An 18384-nucleotide genomic window follows, 5' to 3' on the forward strand; every position below is an offset into this window, starting at 1 on the left:
ATGGAAAGTATCCAGGAAAGATACAGCAGCCATGAGATCGCGCTTCTGTATGATTGCAAGCATCGCACGATGTCGTAAAAAGCCTCTTACATGCGATTTGTTCCCTCCATATAAGCATCAAAGATATCCGTAGAGCTATAGAAGATCTAGTTTTGGGCACTCTTATGACTATAATACTACGTATATGTCTGGCGGCATTATATAAGTAGCCACATAGCAACTCTGTCAGTTTCAGATGATTACTGGGTAAGATAGGAAGCAAGGCATATAGATTCAGACAAACAAAAAGGTTCTCGAACACGTGAAACTACACCCACATTAATATGAGGGTCTTCCACACAGGGGATAGCACCCTGGGGGACGAGATGCGTGGCGTCGGGGAACCACGGCCAGCAGGAAGGCATGGAAGAGATGACAGAGGGTCATATAGCGAATCTAGCACGGCAATAATGGACACTTAATCCCATATGTACCTCCTGAATTAGGAAGCCTGCGGCGTAGAATCTTGATTATTCTTACAGCCCTTCCGAAATATATACCTCACGTGGTACCTGGTTCGAACCCCATGATACCTCGTAAGAGGACTCACAAAGAACCATTAGAAATTTTCTTAGAGTGTTTGTTGGGTATTCTGGGGGCCTATGATACACCGTCACTGTACTTAACACCATGGAGATCTTCTAGTGTGGTCGTAGCGCCTGCCCTCAGAGTTTACCAGGAAAACATGAATAGGAAAGTAATCAAAACAGAGCTTATTTCTAACCAAGCGGGCTAAGTGGTCCGATAGTGTCGTTATAATCAAATCTACGATGTCTCGGAGGTAGCCAACCCCTTGCGCAGGAAACGAACAGCCGTTTCAGCTGCCTGCGTTGTGATTGCGACACGATTCATTTGGCCCTCTACCGAGATAATTTCAGAGCAGTTAGCCAGAACACAACAACGCAGTGTCCTGGAATTTACTTTGTCAACGCAGATTCGATAAGAGATTTTGCGTCCAGGAAGAATGGCCTGTAGAGTGTCTTTTGGGTGGTCTGTCGTAATGTCATGGGAGATGAAATGCTCCAAAAGCGGCAAGATTCCGAGTTTTTCTGCCAGGGCCTCACAGGACGCTAGGGTTGCTTGGGAATCAATATAGACAGCCCCAAAAATGCTCTGAATGATATCAGACAACACTTGCATGTCTCCAAGCGCGCTCAGCCGCACCCATGGGTATAACCGCTGCTGGTATAGTTCATGCTTGATAGCATTCACCTGCTCGGACGACTCTTGCACAAAGTCTGATAATTTGGTGGACAATGCATCGCTATGCGAGCGCAAAAAATCCCAGAGCCTGACCGAGCATGTTCTCACGGTTACATGAGCCTTGTTTTCATCATCAACATAAACATGATTTTGCTCTCTTGCTTGATGGAATGTGATTGCTACGAAGGTCAGAAATTTGTTGTTGGTGAACGCCGATTTCAAGGACTGCATCCTTTTTGGATTCATCAGTTTATCCCGTCGATGCAGGTAGCTCACAACTACCCACTCTAGCACGCTGGCTCCGAGAAATGAGAGCCGCCGATATGATGTTGTTTCAGAGAGGCCGGTGCTAGAAGGATGCGTCATGCTTTCCAGAGCCAGGGTTTTGTCGGTAAAACTGTATCCAAGAAGTTGCTCCATGTCGATCATGGCTGCTGGAGCGACTGCATTGGCCGGTCTCGTCGCTGAGTAAGTACCATCATGCAAAGATGACGTATTCCAGGACTTGACTTTGGGGACCATCACTGATATGCATGTAGCAGCCTGGTCCATTCCGCCATCTAGGAAAGCAGCCCCAACAAGTGCTTTGGTCATATCCGCCAGTGTAGCCGCACCGATATGTCGCCGCTCGGCTTCATTGCTGACGGGTTCTACCCCTGACACGAATGACGGCATCCATCGTTTCCCGTTGAGCTGATTGGTTATGAGAAATTCTCCAAGTCCAGATTGATATACAGCATGTGCAAGGCCTGCGTCAGACAGAATCCTCTGCTTTAGCAATGACAAAAGGCCTTCATGCCACAAATGATGGTGCAAAAACAATTGCATTGCTAAAAGATACTTGATGATTGCATCACCAATGAACGCCAATGAGCGGAACGTGGCCTGATGCTCAATATTTGTAGGCCTGATAGCAATGGCGAGTAGATCAATCCGTTGAAAGGTCGGCGCCGCCGAACCTTGAAATAATCGGTGTCGTAATTTTTGTGCTGTCAGATATACTTCCACCTCATGAGATATGCTTGGTGTAAGAAGGGCGGCCTGGGCAAACATAGAAGGGAGCTTGTCAACCGAGAAATCTTGCACAGACATGACCTTGACATTGGCTTCAAGACAAATTTTGGGTTCGCCTTTCTTTGATCTCCCAGCAGCCATATTTCCTTTATGGAGGAAGTTTCGACGTCTGGTCACATGCTTGATTTTGGCTTCGACTGACAAAGTTGGCTGTGGGTCATCAGATACGAAGCACTCTCCTTCTACCCACGACTCTATCACAAATGGTCGACAGGGTTTAGTAGTATTGCGTAGCAGTCCAAGAGCACTCGGCGTAGCATGTTTTACCAGTAGTTTGGCCAAGCTGTCTGTCCCCGAATACGTCTTGAGAAAGTCTATTATTGTCTTCTCTTCAGGATCTGGGGCAAGAAGAAACACGTAGTCCATATTTTCGCGAGAATAGCGGTCTCGGTATACCGACTGGAAGATCAGGTTTGTCACTTGCTGGCAAAGTGGAACATCTGTAGTGATTGGATGCCCTGGCGTGAGAATGGCCGTATAGGTCGTGCAATCATCAATGAACAAGGGAGTGCGAATTGTTGTGTCAAGCCGAGTGGGAAGGATCATATGTAGATTGATTTCATCCTCTTCTGGCCTTATTATACGCAGCTTATGAGAATACAGCTGACTGTCGAGGTTCCATAGATGAGCAACGTCGTGCCAAGGATTCAGCTGCTTTTGAATTCTGTAGTGAGACCGAGGCAAAATATTTCTGTCCAAAAGGTCAGAGACCTGAGTCGGAAGTAGGTGATCATTGACAAGACCAGCTCGGAAAAGAGCTTCATATGCTTTCAATGCTGCGTCCTCCCTTGCGTACTTTGCTCTTGACCAACTTCTTGAACTAGCAAATGTCTGAAGGGAATGGTCGAGATTACTAGGCAATCTGACCACTGCCTTGACTCGGCCGCCATCATTGGGCTCATAAGTGAACAGGGGCTTGTTGCTGACATACGGCTGAGCGGGCAACTTTGAGCAAAAGTTATACAAATGGCTGACCGCTTCCCGCATTGTCAATTGAGCCCTAACAAAGTCAGGATCTTTGATAATGAGAATATAGGGCAACTCTACCTACCCGGTACTGTCAATATGAAGAGAGAGAGAACTTCGCGTGTACTTATCACGGTCCATCTCAATGGCTGGTATTTGCCTTCGCCCAGCATCCTGGAACTTTTGAACTAGCTCAGTTTCTTCCATCTCGAGTCGTTTCAGGTCTCTTATGCCGCTTTCGTCTTCCATGATGATAATAAACCGAGCACTCTCCGTTCGTGCCCGTCCTCGGCGCTGAATGAAGGACTTCAGGTTTAGAGGACAGTTGAAGTTCAGCACTACATTACATGCTGGTATATCAATGCCTTCTTCCAGAGCATCGGTGGTTATGATTAGGTTTACAGAGCCTTGGCGGAATTTCTCTAGCGTTTCCATCTGATTTCGGATGTCATGTAGATCTCCAAGCTCTGTTTTGCTGTGCTGTATCGTTGACATACCAATGAATGTACCACAGCGGAACAGGTGGCTGGTACGTGGATGGTTTTCTATCAGCCATCTCAATGCAAGTACAGTCGCTCGCTGAGTGACAAATACCAGGCCACAAAATCCTTTGCCGTATGCTTCTGAAAGTTCATCCAATAGACACCGACACATGGGTGAGATGTCTTCTGGTTGCATCGCCGGGATACAATCCTGCAATTCGCCCAATTTATTAAGCGTTTCCATTGCGTAGTCTTTCCCGCGATTGGAAACGTTGGTCTTCTCAGCGCTCATTCGCATGCCTTCTTTGAAATGCATGATCGATTTTTGCATGTACACTGCGGCGGCCCAATTCCCAAGCTCCTGGTTAACCACATCTGAACATCGTATGAAGCGTTCAATTTGTTTTGATTCCTTGCTCTTCATTTTCAGCGAACTTGGCACTCCATTTTCAGAGAACAACATGCCACATAACTTTTCCAGTATTGGTGGCTTGGTCGTACTCTTGGGAAATGTATGGGAAGGTAGGCGCGGCAAAATGAGTGGACGGTTGGTGAACTGCAGGAGCTGCGCATAGTATTGGCGAGGGGTCTTGCATATACTGCCCAGGTTTCTTTCCACGTTTCTTGAGAATGATAAATCAGCATACATGACTTTGATGCATTGGAAGACAGCTAATACATACTGCACAGCAGACAAGTCGGATAGGATAGGAGAAGCAGTGAGACCCAGTATCTTCGGTAGATTATACACGTCCTGTTGGTGTTGTTTGTGATAGAAGACCTGCATTATCTTATTCGCAACGTGGTCCTTTGTACAGTGATGGGCTAACTGTGATGTTAGTTCTTGTTCAATACTTGAATCGGTTTTTCTCCTAAGACTTGCCTTCATCGAATATGAGTAAAGACAGTTGGCCCATCTTGACAAATCCATGGGACAGTGCGTCATACAAAACCTGGTAGGTTGAAACTGCAATTTTGACTCCCGACAGAGCACTATCCCATATTGCCTTTTCACCCCAGTGATCCACCCCATCTCTGCTAGTGAAGCCTTTGCACCACATAGAAGGAACACGACTATGTATTGTATGCGTATGCTGCTCGCATAAAGCAACTGTTGGACAAAGTAGCCATGCAAGCTAGCGTTTGTTAGCTATGACACCTCTAAAGTTGGTGACCTTTTCTGCCTTATCTGAGATTCCTTTGTTTATATCCGCAAGAATTCGTAGTATAGCGCTGTTCCTCCTATCAGCAATAGGGGTAAGATTGTAGTAAAATCCGTCTTTCACATTTGTGTTTTTCCGGTACCTGTTGGCATCTTTCTATGTGTCAATATCTACTTTTCTCCAACGTGGGTGACCATACCACAATAATAACATTTTGTTTCAAACTCTCGTTCAGCATTTCCAATTGATATTCTCGGGCTCTAAGCTCTCCAGTCTCTGCAATCACCGCAGTAGTATCTGTGTGGTAATTGGTAGGTGAAGCCATTGTAGGATGTGAGAAGATAACTACGCGTTTCTTGCGCCTCTACTGATGAATATGATATGAAAGTGTGTAGTAGCTTGCGTCTTTCTTTCAGGGTATCTGAAAGGTACAAATATATCGATAATTGCCGATGCTTACGTATGAGGCCGGTTTGCCCCTCGAAAAAGGTCGCGCATCACTGCTCCGCAAATCATCATGCTGAGGACGTGGACCAATTATGGCCAAACACACTTCAAGCTGTGCTTTCGTCGCGTAGCCCAGCAAAAGCTCCTATGGTACATAATCTAGCCTTGCATAGATAGTCAGAGACGATGCACAAGATACGCCCGCCTACAGGGCTAATATTACTAGTCTGCCAGTGCTTTACATCTGTACCTTCGGTTATCCAGACTACGGAACCCGCTCCCACAGCATCAAGGCCGTGCGCGCCTAGTGATTAGATGGAAGGTCAATAGCAGCCACACTAAATGCTGACATCCTAGAGGAAAACATGGGAGTGGAAACTAAAGAGGCTCTATGAGAGTGGGCAATGTCATTCTGGCGCAAGAGGGCTTAACTATGAGGAGGCAGTTTGGGGCTTAGGCATCAACGTTGAACCAGTTATGGCTGAGCGCGATGCCTCTGCGAGACCACTTTATTCTATGTGGTTCACGTATCCTACTCTGTAATAATTGATGGTTACTTGGATCGTTAGTCTATATCATACTAGAAAAGAAATCTCTCCACGACTACGTTTCTCTATAGTAAATATTGCGGGACAAGCCGGCCCTTGTGACTCGGGACATTTTAAGCGCGCCATAATTGCTTTCTAGGCCATTGATAACCCATTTTTGGTAGCTAGGAGATATCATGTTTGATTTATTTTTTTGCCCTCCATTTTCTATGCATAGGTGCCCAAGTGTCCTCTTTCACCCCTGCATTAAAGTTAGATAAGGACCCCTCTTATGCGGCAGGGGCTCTACTATGACTTAGTTAACTTCTAAATACTAACACCTATCCCAATATTAAGCCTGTATTATTTTATACTAAGAATACTCCTTAGAGGATTGGATGGCAGCTTGACTAGTAGTTTATTCAAAACAGCTAAGACCCCAAAAATAAAATATACGCAGTTTAATAACCTGCTAGTAATACTAAGTACTCCTAATGATCAAATCAGCCGCCCGCTCCGCAACCGCATAAACCGTCGCCTGGATATTCCCAGCCGGCTCCAGAGGAAAGACACTCGCATCGACGACCCTCAGATTGCGAGTGCCATACACCTTGAGCTGATCATCAACCACACCCCCCATATCCCGTGGTAACATGGCACACGTCCCCGCAGGGTGGAAGCACGTAAACAGCCGTTCCTTGACCACCTCCTTCGCTCGGTCCAGATCGGTCAAGTCAATGGCGTTCTCCGGTATCCGCCGTTCCTTAAGCAGGGACGTGAACGGCTCCGTGGCGACAATCCTGTCGAGGAATTGCGTGTGCCGAGCCAAGATCTCCAAATCCAGCGGGTGAGACAGAAACTTTGGATCGTAGATCGGTTTGTCCTCGGCCTCGGAAGACGAGATATGCACCGATCCCCGGGAGAAAGGATGGTTGTGCAGGATCATGATGCTGATGTAGTTCTCCGGCAGGGGCTTAGCCAGGACGTCGGCCATGCTCGTCGCGCCGGGTTTCATGTGCAGCTGCGCGGGAAGAAAGAGGTACTGCGAGGAGGCGGTGTCGTTGTCCAGGAGCCTTTTCCGCAGGTGCGCATATTGCGCTTGTACATTGAGTGGAAGGTTGGCGCTGTCGAGGTGGCTCGCGAGGAGGTCCTCGACTTCTTGTCTGGGGACGACGCCCCGGCCGTCGACGAAGGGCAGGTAGGCCACGCTGATGGGCATGCCTACCAGCGGGCCGCCGCGGGTCTCCTCGTAGAGCTTGATGAGAGCCTGCACCACATCTGGATTGCGGAGAATGTCGCCTGAGACCTGGCCGTCGGTGATCTCGAAGCTGATGCTGCTGATGCAGTGGTCTTGGAGGTTCTCGCCGACCCCTGTGTTGTCAATTACCACGGGGATGCCGTGCTTTTGTAGGAGTTCTGCGTTTCCAATGCCGGAGAGCTCGAGGACCTGAGGGGTGTTCAAGGTGCCGGCGCAGAGGATGACTTCTTTCTTTGCCAGGATTTCTCTCCTGCCGTCTTTATTCTTGACCTGCACGCCGGTGGCGACGACGTCTCCGTCCTGCTGGGTCAAGAGCACCCGCTCGACCATGGTCTCTGCCAGCAGGCACAGGTTCGGCCGTGCGGCCACCTCAGGGGAGTAGTATGCCGCTGCATACCCCCGCTTCCCTGTCTTTGCGTCAACGGTCAGCGGCGCAGTGAACGCTCCCAGCTTGCGTCCTGCGATGGGGTCCGCGTCCGTCCGCCAACCGAGCTGAGCAAATGTCTCGTCCCACGCCTTGTTAAATGGTCCATATACATCCGGCAGGGAAACAGGCACGGGACCATCACACCCCTGGTCACCGGTATTCATGTAGCGATCGACATTGAGGAGTTCGGCCGTGGTCTTGCTGGGCGGGGAGAACGTGTGGAATTTCCGCAGGTACGGCGCCATATCCTCTGCGCCCCAGCCTTTGTTTCCCAGTGCCTTCCATGCCTCAAAGTCCGATGCGGGAGGGTACATGACGACCGAGAAGTTCATGGCCGAGGAACCACCGACGACACGGCCGCGGGGCTGCGCGATTTGTCGGTTGTTGACATGGGGCTATACGATCAGCATTATTGACATGAACGAAGCATTGCCATGGACGTTATACCTGAGGGACACTCGTATAATCCCAGTCAAAGTCTGGGTTTCCATATAACATGCCCAAAAAGCCAGGGGTGTCGATACGGGGATCGCCCATGCGGTTGGCCCCGGCTTCGATGAGAAGGACGTTGATGGAGGCATCTGCACTCAGGCGGTTGGCCAGAACAAGCCCGCCGATGCCTGCGCCGACGATGATGTAGTCGTATTCGTCCATTGTGTTGTTCAGTCCGAGGCTGCTGCAGCGGTTGCGAATTGTGTTCTCTGGACAGGTTGAGGGGTTAGACTGTCAGGCAACCCGGAGTGGATCGACGCGCATCAAATCCCGACGTACGATGGGGCCAAAATAACCTGTCAAATACGGGCTTCAAGGTTATTTAGTCTACCCCTCTCCATCTCAGAAAGCTAATGCGCGCCCCATTCGTATCTCTTCCAATGGCTTTCCACCCGAATCCCCACTACTCCGCGCCGGCCCATCCTGAGCGCGCCGCCGTTAGACTAAAGTAGTAGACTGAGACTTCGCCCGTCCTGATCGGCAGGAGTCCAGCCGGTCCTTTGCTAAGCGTGGACGAAGATTAGTCTCAAGGACTCGGTGGCTGCACAAAGCAGGGCAATGGCTGTCCATTTACCGGAACAGGAATTTGGCCCCATTCGTGGAGCAAGACGGAAATGATGTTTCGTGTTTGGCGCTAGTCTAGTACGTCAGAAGCTTGTGATAATTGTCTTCTCAGAATTCAGGGTCTCAGGGCCCCTTATAACGGATTCAGTCGAGGACTCTGCATTTGTCCACCTCGCCGGCGCCGGTGAGATAAAATGGTGCATCTGTACGATGCCTTTGCCTTTCCCATCGTGCGGGATCAGCTCATCGCCAATACGGTGCTGGTCGCCTTTGCTACCGTCGCTCTAGTTCTTCGGTTCGTCTCGCGACATATCCGGCAGAGTAACATCTGGTGGGACGATGGCTGCTGTGTAGGCTCCATGCTGCACACATACGGCATGCTGGCAATGCACTACCACTACGCTCGCGTCGGGATGCGCCGCCACGTCACAGAAATCCCGGGGGAAAACATGGTGGCCATCCTCAAGATGCTGATCGTCTACCAAGTCGTCTACTACAACGCAATGGTCCTCGCCAAACTGAGCTACCTCTTCTTCTACCTGCGCATCTTCGTGACCAAGGGTTTCCGCATCGCGGCCTGAATGTGCATGGGCTGTGCCTGTGCCTACTGGGCCGGCAGCATGCTTCAAATCTTCCTGATCTGCAAGCCCTTCGAGAAGAACTGGAACCTGATGTTACCCGGCCACTGCGCAAGCCAGAACGTGGCCTTCTCGACCATCGGCGCCTTTAATCTCATGACGGACGTCATGATCATGGTGCTCCCGCTGCATTTTATCTATAAGTTGCAGATGAACACTGCGACCAAGCTCGCGCTCTACGGTATCTTCGGAATGGGCCTTTTGTATGTTCCTTTTTTTGGTTTCAATCACACATATCGTGGCTAATAGAAGCTAGTATCTCCGCTATAACCATCATCCGCATCCGCGTCCTCACGACCGTCGAATTCCTCGATCTCCCTTATTCGATGATCTGGGCTGCCTTTTGGAGCGTCACTGAACCGGCCCTGGCGAACTTGAATGCGTGCGTGCCAATGCTGCGGCCCGTCTTTAAGGCTGCGTTTCCTACACTGTTTGCCAGCCGCCAGACCGGATACTCGACGCAGCCGGCGTCTGGGGGCTCAGGGAGCAAGAACAAAGTCTTCAACCGGATGAATGATGTCGAGAGTGAGTTTCAGCTTACGCAGTTGGAGGAGCCGGTCAGATTGAGTCGGGAGGGGAGGTCAGAACATGGAGACGACCGGTCCCAGGATGATCGGTCACAGGATGGCCGTTTGCATGATGAGTCGACGCATGTGCCCAGGAGTATGATTGTGGCCAAGCCTTGGTCTTAATCTCTAATAGTATGTATTCTTAATTGGTGGCGGAACTATTGCTTGAGGTACCGTATCCCCCCTTCATCAACGGACTAGTCATTATCTCCTCCCAGTGATGATACGCGTACATCTGCTTCGCCGACAAGTCTATATCCCGCTTGCCACGCGTATACGCCGACTCATCGTAGCCGTCCATCTCCGTCTGGATATCCGCGCCGTGGTGTACAACCTTGACGATGGCGTCAAGGAAGCGCTTCACGTCTTCAAAGGCGGTGTTCAGCCCCTGCGCGGTGACTGCCATTGTCAGCAAACCTCAACAGCAACCCGTAGGAAAGACATACAAGGGAGCATCGGATGCGCCGCATCACCTGCCAAGGTGACTTTTCCGCCGAAATTATTCCACCGCGTTATATTTTTCCAGTAGTGAAACTGAACTGCTCATTAGCGCCCGCCAACGAAATCGTTCAAGACGTACCTTCTCGGCTAATATTGGTGTATCCTGACTCAACCATTCACCGGCCGACTTGTACGGCTCGCAGTATCGGCTCATGTAGTGTTTGAACAGTGCGCGGCGCGCCTCCACATTTTCTGGGGCGTCCTCGGCCGTCCAGATCGAGAGGCAATAGTGAAATACCCATGTTTCCGGCCGAGCAGGGTCGACCACGTTGGCCACTAACTCGTCAGTTTCGTCGTTGGCAGGGAATGAGCACATACCGTTGGAGAAGAGACTTGTCTGCTGGTGCGGATGGGGAGCAAGCTGCACAATTGGGTGGGATTTCGCATGGATGAAGAGGGCTTGCTCTCTAGGGAACGTCGGGAAGGCATTCTACTCTATCCATCAGCAAGATCCTACAGGGGATACAAGCAAAGCCACTAACAAAAACCATGATGTTCGGCTTTTGCAATGCCGCAGCCTTGGCATCGACGAGTCGCCCTCGCACCACACTTCGCGCTTGAAACCGTCAGCATCAACCGACAGAAAGGAAGAAAACCTACGTCCATCCGCTCCAACAAGCACACTCCCCCTAACCACTTCCCCATCGAAAACAGCAGCGACCCCATCATCCTCCACCCGGACGTCGGTCAACCTCATCCCGAATCTAACCTCCACACCCGTCCTTAAGAGTTCACGCAGCTTCCCCCGGATAAGGCGCTTCGGACTCGGCATTGGAATCTTCGCCATCAGCTCGCCAGTGGCGCCATTCACAAACGGAATAGCAGCCGCAATAGCAGGGTCTGGCTCGGACCAGGGATTCGTCGTTACGGAGTTCAGTTTTGCACGGAGCACAGGAGGCAGGATTGACTCGAGATACGGCCGGGCCGAGTGCAGAGCCATGGTCCATTGTCCTGCGCGCCGAGCGTAGGTCTCCTCATCGTGCTGTTCGTAGATTGTATATGCGATGCCGGCCTGCCTTGTCAGCTGAGTCTGGGATTGGAAATGGGGAGGAGTACCTCTTTTAGACCCTGTGCGATGAGGAGGCCGGTTGCACCTGGTCGTGCATTTAGTATCATATGGGTACTGGACGAGGGAACGTACCGGCTCCGATGATGATAACGTGGAAGTCGGGGACTGGCACTGTCATTGTGCTGGTGGTATTCTAAGATTGACTGCTGAGGCGCAGATAGCACGTTTAGGATAGATTGATGGAGCTTTAAGGACACCACGCCTCCGAGTCTGAATTAACAGATACTTCTGATAGCTAGCGGCGTAGACGCAACGGCAGCTTTGCAATAGATATATGGATAAAAGTTCCGTGGCCTTTGGGAGAGCCGGGGAATCAGAGGCTATTAAGTAAAAGGGTTACCGAGTGGAAGGTGAGGAACTTCTCTGCCTCCTTGCGTCGTGGTGTCTCAGTATGCGGTGAAAACCCACCTCTTCGTGCTTGCCTCTGTCCGTATCCCACTGATCTGTTGCAATTTGGGTAATATTCATTCTACCATATATCCCACTCCAGCAGTTTATTTGAAACAGTTAGCAAGAAATTTATAAAGATTTCGAAGAATTCCCGACAATCAGTTGTTTGGTGCTCGGCCAGAAAAGTACCATAGGCGCGTTCTCTGAAAGTGTCTAGTCTTGTGGATGTGCCTCACCGACTCTAGCTGTGCATGTCTTGTGCAGCAGTTGAGTTATCATTGGCAGGAAAGTCAGTACTAAGTATTCTTAGCAGCTATCCATGCGTGGATGATAATCTAGGCTGATCGATACTTGACTCTGACCACCTACATCTTTGGTGTGGACGAATCGTCCCAACGTTCCTGATCCCGCTCCGCTAACAACAGGTTCGGTGGACTAAGGTAAAAGCCAAGTATTCTTTGCATTCTGATCGAATAATTTCTATCCTCTCCAAGAGCAAATGCGAGGCTCAATCCAGCACAAGGTCACTACTGGGACTGTGGAGCTGCATCAAGCCAGCTGCTAGCTAACAGGTCGATATTGGGCTTGCTGAAATAAGAACCCTGCTTTCTCATACATTATCAGGGTTTTTCTATCGAGGCATTGTTGGAGCATACATTCGTCTTGAGGGAAATCCCGCTCATCGCGTCGCGCGACATACTCGTCAACTGTCAATCCCTGAGGCGCGAATTTGGATTGGCCTTTTCCCAGCCGCAACGACAATGTTGAGGTATGGGATACTACGGGCTTTTCATAAGGACTGTTTGCATGCTTCGTGTTCGAGATTGACTCTTCGACCTCGCTTGCGGTTCCCATGGGGCGAGGAGACTCTAGTTCTATCACTGTCATTGCTTGGTTTTTGCTCACGGGCTTTATCCAAGTTGACCATGACCTCGCTGCATTTATAGTCAGAAGACGATCTTCATCGGCTACTTCGTCGACCGCGGAAGCGGATGGTCATTCTCAATTAGCACAGTGCACAATCACAAATGTCATTTGACAGGCAGATCAGGGGCTGTGAAGATCATTGCTAACCTGTTAGCAATTATTCATCATTAGAGACAGCGAGAAATATGATGCCCACCCGCTCATTGCAAGGTTGAACTATGGATGGTATTAGCCAGGGCATTATTGCATACGATGATTGCAGGGATATGCCTACCCGATTGAGAACACTATCGATCACCTCTCGGTCGTGAACATCTACCTTGAATCATAACCGCCGCAGCAACTGGTCCTACACATCAATCTGTTCTTCAAGTTCCACAACGCGTCTGCATATTGTTACTAGGAGGTCTAAACCCCGTAAATAGGATAGCCAGGGTACTAACTGCGAGTCTGCATGGTATCAAGATAGTGTCAACAGTAATTCTTGTGATAGCTAGTTTGGCGCTCATCGCCTTACATCCAGGGCATCGACACTGCAATCTAACGGTAAAGGAAAATCCAGACAGTCAAGGTAGGGACGACAATAGCTAATCGGAATATCGCCGAACAAAGTTCCTTCGGGGTTTGATAGAATTTGGATTCGGCCCAGGGCATTTCTTCCTTTTCACCGGAGTGTGGCGAGCTCGAGACAGTGGTATCTGGGTCTTGGGTGCCCTGGCAGTTGCTGTCGGGGGCTACATTTGGCTCCGAGAGAGCCTGGTTCGATCCAACCGCAAGGCAGTATACCGTAATGTAAAGGGTTGGAATCACTATGATCTCAATGATGCACGAGAGCTTTTCCTGTGTCAACGCTATGGCCCGTGTGACCAGGGCTAGAGAACCATAATAACTCGAAATTACAGGTATTGAGTGTATCAATAAGGCTTTCAAGACCTGGTGGATGATTGGAGCGGCTTCGGCAAGGTCTTGGAATTTCTGCTGCATCCGCTGTAGGATGTGGATTCGGTTGGGCAGATCGGTGATCAGAGGCGTGTGAAAAAAAAGGTGGATGACTAGTAGTGTGGAGCCAATGTAGGCGAATATGAATATGAACAAAGCAGTACACAAGTCGTATAGCGTGGAGAGCACACCATTGATGATATTGCCTTCTAACAGCTTGCCGGCAAGTTGGAGCGTTACTGGCTCCAGTTCACAGTGTAAAAGCCAGGTGGTCGACACTAGCTCAATCAATGACAAAGACCGCCAGATTGCTCGCACAGCTATGTGCAAGATCACATAAAGTAAACAACGCCAGTGTCCACACATCCACTGTGCCGGAACGCTTGGATCAAAAATCTTTGTCAATTCGGGAGTTTGCTCCAGAAGAAAGAAATGTGAGGCAGATGTGATATCAGACCCGGCTGCTAATGGCGAGAGCTGGCGTATGCGATCGCAGAGATTATCTGTTAGAGCAGGGGTCGGTGTAATGTTTCTATGCTCGTTTCTTTTCTCAGATCTACTCGCTTTGGCCTCGTTCTCAACATGATCGGCAGAAAAGACGGATCCTTCCACCAGTACACGGTGAGGCCAGCCTCCACGGACTTCATACGAAGTCACACAGTGGAACGTCGAAAGCTCAGCCAGCACGGTCTGCGCGATTAATGTCGTCGTAATCCCTTGGATCAATCGATCATTCGCTGACGCCAGCAGCATCATGTACAGGGGGAGTGTTGCCCCGACGAGAAAGGCACGCCTTGCGAAACATGACCAGAACCCATATCCGAGGTCAGGTGGAAAACCATTCTGTACGAGGAGCGCTAGGCCGACATGTGTTTTGGCGAGGTTCAAGATTCTGTAGCCGATTAACAGGATGGCTACATTCGTGGCGATTGCACCGGACAGGAACGGAGAGAAAAACCAGATGTTCGACTTGACACCTTGAAAGAATGATTTTTGTCGATTGGGACTGATGAGGTAACTGATCGTCGCGGTGAGGAGAGAAAAAGTGGCTAGTAGCGACGCTGCGTGTTCGGAGAGCGCCATGTAGTTAGAGATAAAACTCTGCAAGGATTCGACGACCGAAGGATTAGGCCTATACTCGGGGTTCCAGGGTAGGTAGCAGACTGGTGTTGATATTCATATGACTGCATTTGGTGCTTCCAGCCCTGCCACTGGCGATGTTGTCTCACACAAAAGTTTCGTGAAGTAGGCAGAAGGAGTGGGTAATGCGGTGGCTGTGGAAGGGTAGCCTTGGCGGGGGAGGTAGTGCCGCTGCGCCCTCGGCACTTAGTACAAGATGCAATTAAGCGGTCTGGAAGATGAACTAGCACACACTGAACTATCTGAAGGAGTCGCGGTCTCTGTAGGGTTTCCCAACCATCTAATATCTAATTTGCAAAGCTTGAATTCCTGTCTCAATTTTAGTGTAAATAGATTGAGCCAAGATTTGTACTCGGATGCCTACATCATTCGCTCTATTTACCAGATTCTCGATCCGATCAAACCTGTGCAATAGAGTTAATCTCGGTCCTGGTCGCGTATGGCACGCGGTAGGTCGCGGTTGGCCTGAGTGCATTGGGCATATTTAGTCCCAGGTTTTGTTAGTTTCGTTATACCCGCCATCATGATTGCGAAGCTCTATAGTATTATTAGGCTCCGATTCTCTTCGAGTAGTCGTGATTGAACTTTTTCCTGGTTCACCGAATGGCATATAGAGCAACCAGAGACGGGATTGTATCAAACATGACATTGGGCGGTCGGAACCGCCAGCTAGTTCTCCCCGAGCAAGGTTAACCTAGATATAATTCCCAATGGCAGCGCGGGAAAATCAGTTCGCCAAAGTGAGGCCGTCGCAAAACCAGTCTGATGAAAAAGTCTTTCGAATATAGCAAAATGTGCGGCGCGGATGTCTGTTTGGGCATACGCATAAGGACACTGGTCGAGTGTATGTCTTTACCGCTGATGCTTCGGGATTCCGGGCATTTGTTGGATCTAAATTGGTATACTCCCACCATATGCATATCCGTCCAAAGGTTGATTCGTTTAGAACTGCTATGATCCACCCCCCCCAAGTCAAGTTACTGGCAGGGACTTCGGTAACTCAGGAGACCACGAGGTGCCTATGGCTCAGCAGAGGACCGAACCTAAGAGCCTTGACCTGCATCAAGCAAAGACTCTGCCTGTCCCCTCCGTGTCGGTTCTGGCACTTCGCTTGCTGTCTACGAGGACGGACAACTAGTAAAGTTGGCTATGAGTGGCGAAGGCGAAAGAAGTAACTCAACTCCGATTTTATTGTGGAACTTTTCATTCTAATTTAAAGGTTATTCTGCTCGAGCTTAGGATCTCATGCATTTCTGTTTCACAATCATATCAGTCTTGACAGCGCAAGGGGCGACCACCTATGATTGGAAAGTGGACATATGTGCTCATAGTATACGGATATGGTTAACAGCGTGGGAAGCTAGCTCCAGATCATAGAACTCACCTTGATATAACCTGTGGTGATCATCTAGTGAAGCATGCTAATCTGCATCCCATGCGGCTAAAGACCTGGGATTGGTATGGCTCTTCCGGAGATTAGCAAGTCAGGGAATAGTTCTGGTTTAGATCTAGTTATACGAATGCTTGTGTCGCATCCAGGGTGGCCAAGAGCTAGAGAACGGGTTTCTGGAGCCTAGTATCAGTATTGATACGTAGCTCTATAATCGCAAAATGCTCGTTTGCTTCGTTTAACATAAGCTAATATTGAAGTGGATGCCTCAGACACCTGGGGTTTAACTCCCCTGTCCCGTGCTGGAATGAAGGCAATAGTGAAGATGTCAGGCTGCTGTCGGCTTCTGGCGAGGTCGATCCAGATAGCATCGATGAAAGGGAAGGTCGCCTGCCAGAGTTTTGACCTGCTATATTCAAGGTTTGGTTCTGGGATAAGATTCTCTCACACAACGTTATTTTCTCAACGTTGTCATATCTGCCCGGAGATGTGCGGCATTCTAATGGCAGGTGGTAAATCATCGCTGTGCATGATACTTATTTCAGAGTAAGTCCAATGTACATATATCGCGAACAAGGTCATTGGATAATGCGGCAAGGCTCAGCCCCTAGAAGCAAACTCAGCAAGGCAAGGCGTCGAATAGAAACACAGATCACGAAAAAGCAATGTGTGGCTGAGTTCAGCTCCCCAACAGCATATAACCACGACTTGTCGATCACTGTTCATTAGCAAAATCAGTTGCCAACCGAGCACTTGCCGACATGCTTGCACCAGCTTTCTTGGTATCATTGCTCCTGACGAACATCCCCGCAGCATCAGCGAGTAGTCTCCTCTGGTACAATGCAACCCTCGACGAGGGACGGGTCGAATGCGTCTACCCAATCAGTGGACAATATGCCCTTCTCCAGCGAATCCTCTACTATGGCCTCCTTCTCTTCTCCATCGTCAGTCGCAAGACGCCATGGTTGGTGGCTGGTGCGCTAGGTGCAGCGATGACCTACGCCGGGTCGGCCGCGGTCCATGCCACCATTCTCGCCGGCATATCACGCAATTCTCTGCTTGACCTCGATTGTCTTGGAATCTTTGCCATCGTCAGCGTGGGAAGCTTAGTCGTGACGGTATTTTTCCATGGCTCTGAACTGCTGCGCGAATCCCCCGCTCGGCCGGTATTTCAATACTGGGGGTTGCTGATGGTGGTCGGAACTATCTGTGCCGTCGTCGCAATGTTGAGGGACTATCCCAGCGAGGATATATGTACATCTATACCAAGCGATGCGAACAGCACCGCAGAACCCATACTGCTGACGAGCACAGCGCAATTAGGTCCGATGCCGTTCAACTGCACATACGCTTGCTTCAACACACGACAAGCCTTCCGAGACCCGAGCGACATTCGTGTCCTACCGACTGGCACGGTATCGAGTCAGAGATTCAAGTTATTAGCTGCCTCAATCTGCCTCTCGATATTCCTCGGGGCTGTGGTGTCACTCTACCGTCTTCTCCTGACACCTCGCTACTATACAAAGGAGGAGCTGGAGCAAAAACTGCGTTCAGCAAACAAGACTCTTGCAAAAAGGAACCTCCTTCCGAAACAGCGCCGCAACGCACGCCAGGTACGATCGATGGCGCGGAAGAAGTTAGCTCGGGGTCAGAAGCGCACCCGGCCGGGGTTGATGACTGATCTGTTGTCAATCACCTGCGTCGTCGTCATCATCCTGAACGAGGTTTTTATACATGTAAGCAAGGAGATCCCTGCCAGCGAACCGCCGTACGCGGTAGGACAATGGGGTCCATGGGCAGCTGTGATCATGGCGTTGGCGGGTTCTGGCATCGTGGAGTATCACCGGCCTGCGTGGGAGGAACGACAGCGGATATTGAAGGAAGAGGGCTTACTGGGCCAAGGAGAGAATGACCCACCACTTTTTTCTTCAGCATGGATGCGCTTGAGAAAGCTGGTGGGCAATCAATCGTCAGCTACCCGGGCGGACCCGGGGGCTGTAATGGTGCAGTGGCCAGAAGCAGCCTGGCGACGGGGATTGCCTAGGTAGCAGGGTAGACTCACCACTACCGCTAATTGCCATAGATCATTGGTATGTCCGAAACTCATGCACACAGTCTTTTATTTGATTCATCCATATACCTCCCTATTTCACTGACCACTACTCAGTATAGACAACGA

The 18384-nt window shown here is 49.9% G+C and overlaps 7 protein-coding genes across 7 annotated transcripts; 3 read left to right on the plus strand and 4 right to left on the minus strand.

Moving 5' to 3' along the window:
- Window positions 1-804: 804 nt before the first annotated feature.
- Aud_001980 (dicer-like protein 2) lies at window positions 805-3777 on the minus strand (the record flags this gene model as incomplete). The annotated part of the gene is made up of 2 exons (XM_043295982.1): window positions 805-3316; window positions 3368-3777. The coding sequence occupies 2 exons, from the start codon at window positions 3775-3777 to the stop codon at window positions 805-807; spliced, it is 2922 nt and encodes a 973-aa protein (XP_043151917.1).
- Window positions 3778-6382: 2605 nt separating this feature from the next.
- Window positions 6383-8240, minus strand: Aud_001981 (GMC family oxidoreductase; the record flags this gene model as incomplete). The annotated part of the gene is made up of 2 exons (XM_043295983.1): window positions 6383-7981; window positions 8034-8240. The coding sequence occupies 2 exons, from the start codon at window positions 8238-8240 to the stop codon at window positions 6383-6385; spliced, it is 1806 nt and encodes a 601-aa protein (XP_043151918.1).
- A 596-nt stretch (window positions 8241-8836) lies between these two features.
- Window positions 8837-9223, plus strand: Aud_001982 (uncharacterized protein; the record flags this gene model as incomplete). The annotated part of the gene is made up of 1 exon (XM_043295984.1): window positions 8837-9223. The coding sequence occupies one exon, from the start codon at window positions 8837-8839 to the stop codon at window positions 9221-9223; it is 387 nt and encodes a 128-aa protein (XP_043151919.1).
- A 39-nt stretch (window positions 9224-9262) lies between these two features.
- Window positions 9263-9972, plus strand: Aud_001983 (uncharacterized protein; the record flags this gene model as incomplete). The annotated part of the gene is made up of 2 exons (XM_043295985.1): window positions 9263-9483; window positions 9537-9972. The coding sequence occupies 2 exons, from the start codon at window positions 9263-9265 to the stop codon at window positions 9970-9972; spliced, it is 657 nt and encodes a 218-aa protein (XP_043151920.1).
- A 19-nt stretch (window positions 9973-9991) lies between these two features.
- Aud_001984 (uncharacterized protein) lies at window positions 9992-11537 on the minus strand (the record flags this gene model as incomplete). The annotated part of the gene is made up of 6 exons (XM_043295986.1): window positions 9992-10237; window positions 10430-10780; window positions 10833-10906; window positions 10951-11362; window positions 11407-11444; window positions 11492-11537. The coding sequence occupies 6 exons, from the start codon at window positions 11535-11537 to the stop codon at window positions 9992-9994; spliced, it is 1167 nt and encodes a 388-aa protein (XP_043151921.1).
- A 1739-nt stretch (window positions 11538-13276) lies between these two features.
- On the minus strand, window positions 13277-14758 carry Aud_001985 (uncharacterized protein; the record flags this gene model as incomplete). The annotated part of the gene is made up of 1 exon (XM_043295987.1): window positions 13277-14758. The coding sequence occupies one exon, from the start codon at window positions 14756-14758 to the stop codon at window positions 13277-13279; it is 1482 nt and encodes a 493-aa protein (XP_043151922.1).
- Window positions 14759-16966: 2208 nt separating this feature from the next.
- On the plus strand, window positions 16967-18253 carry Aud_001986 (uncharacterized protein; the record flags this gene model as incomplete). The annotated part of the gene is made up of 1 exon (XM_043295988.1): window positions 16967-18253. The coding sequence occupies one exon, from the start codon at window positions 16967-16969 to the stop codon at window positions 18251-18253; it is 1287 nt and encodes a 428-aa protein (XP_043151923.1).
- Between the last annotated feature and the right edge of the window lie 131 nt (window positions 18254-18384).

Source organism: Aspergillus udagawae, assembly GCF_001078395.1.
Source record: "Aspergillus udagawae IFM 46973 DNA, scaffold_10, whole genome shotgun sequence".
Lineage (NCBI taxonomy): Eukaryota > Fungi > Ascomycota > Eurotiomycetes > Eurotiales > Aspergillaceae > Aspergillus > Aspergillus udagawae.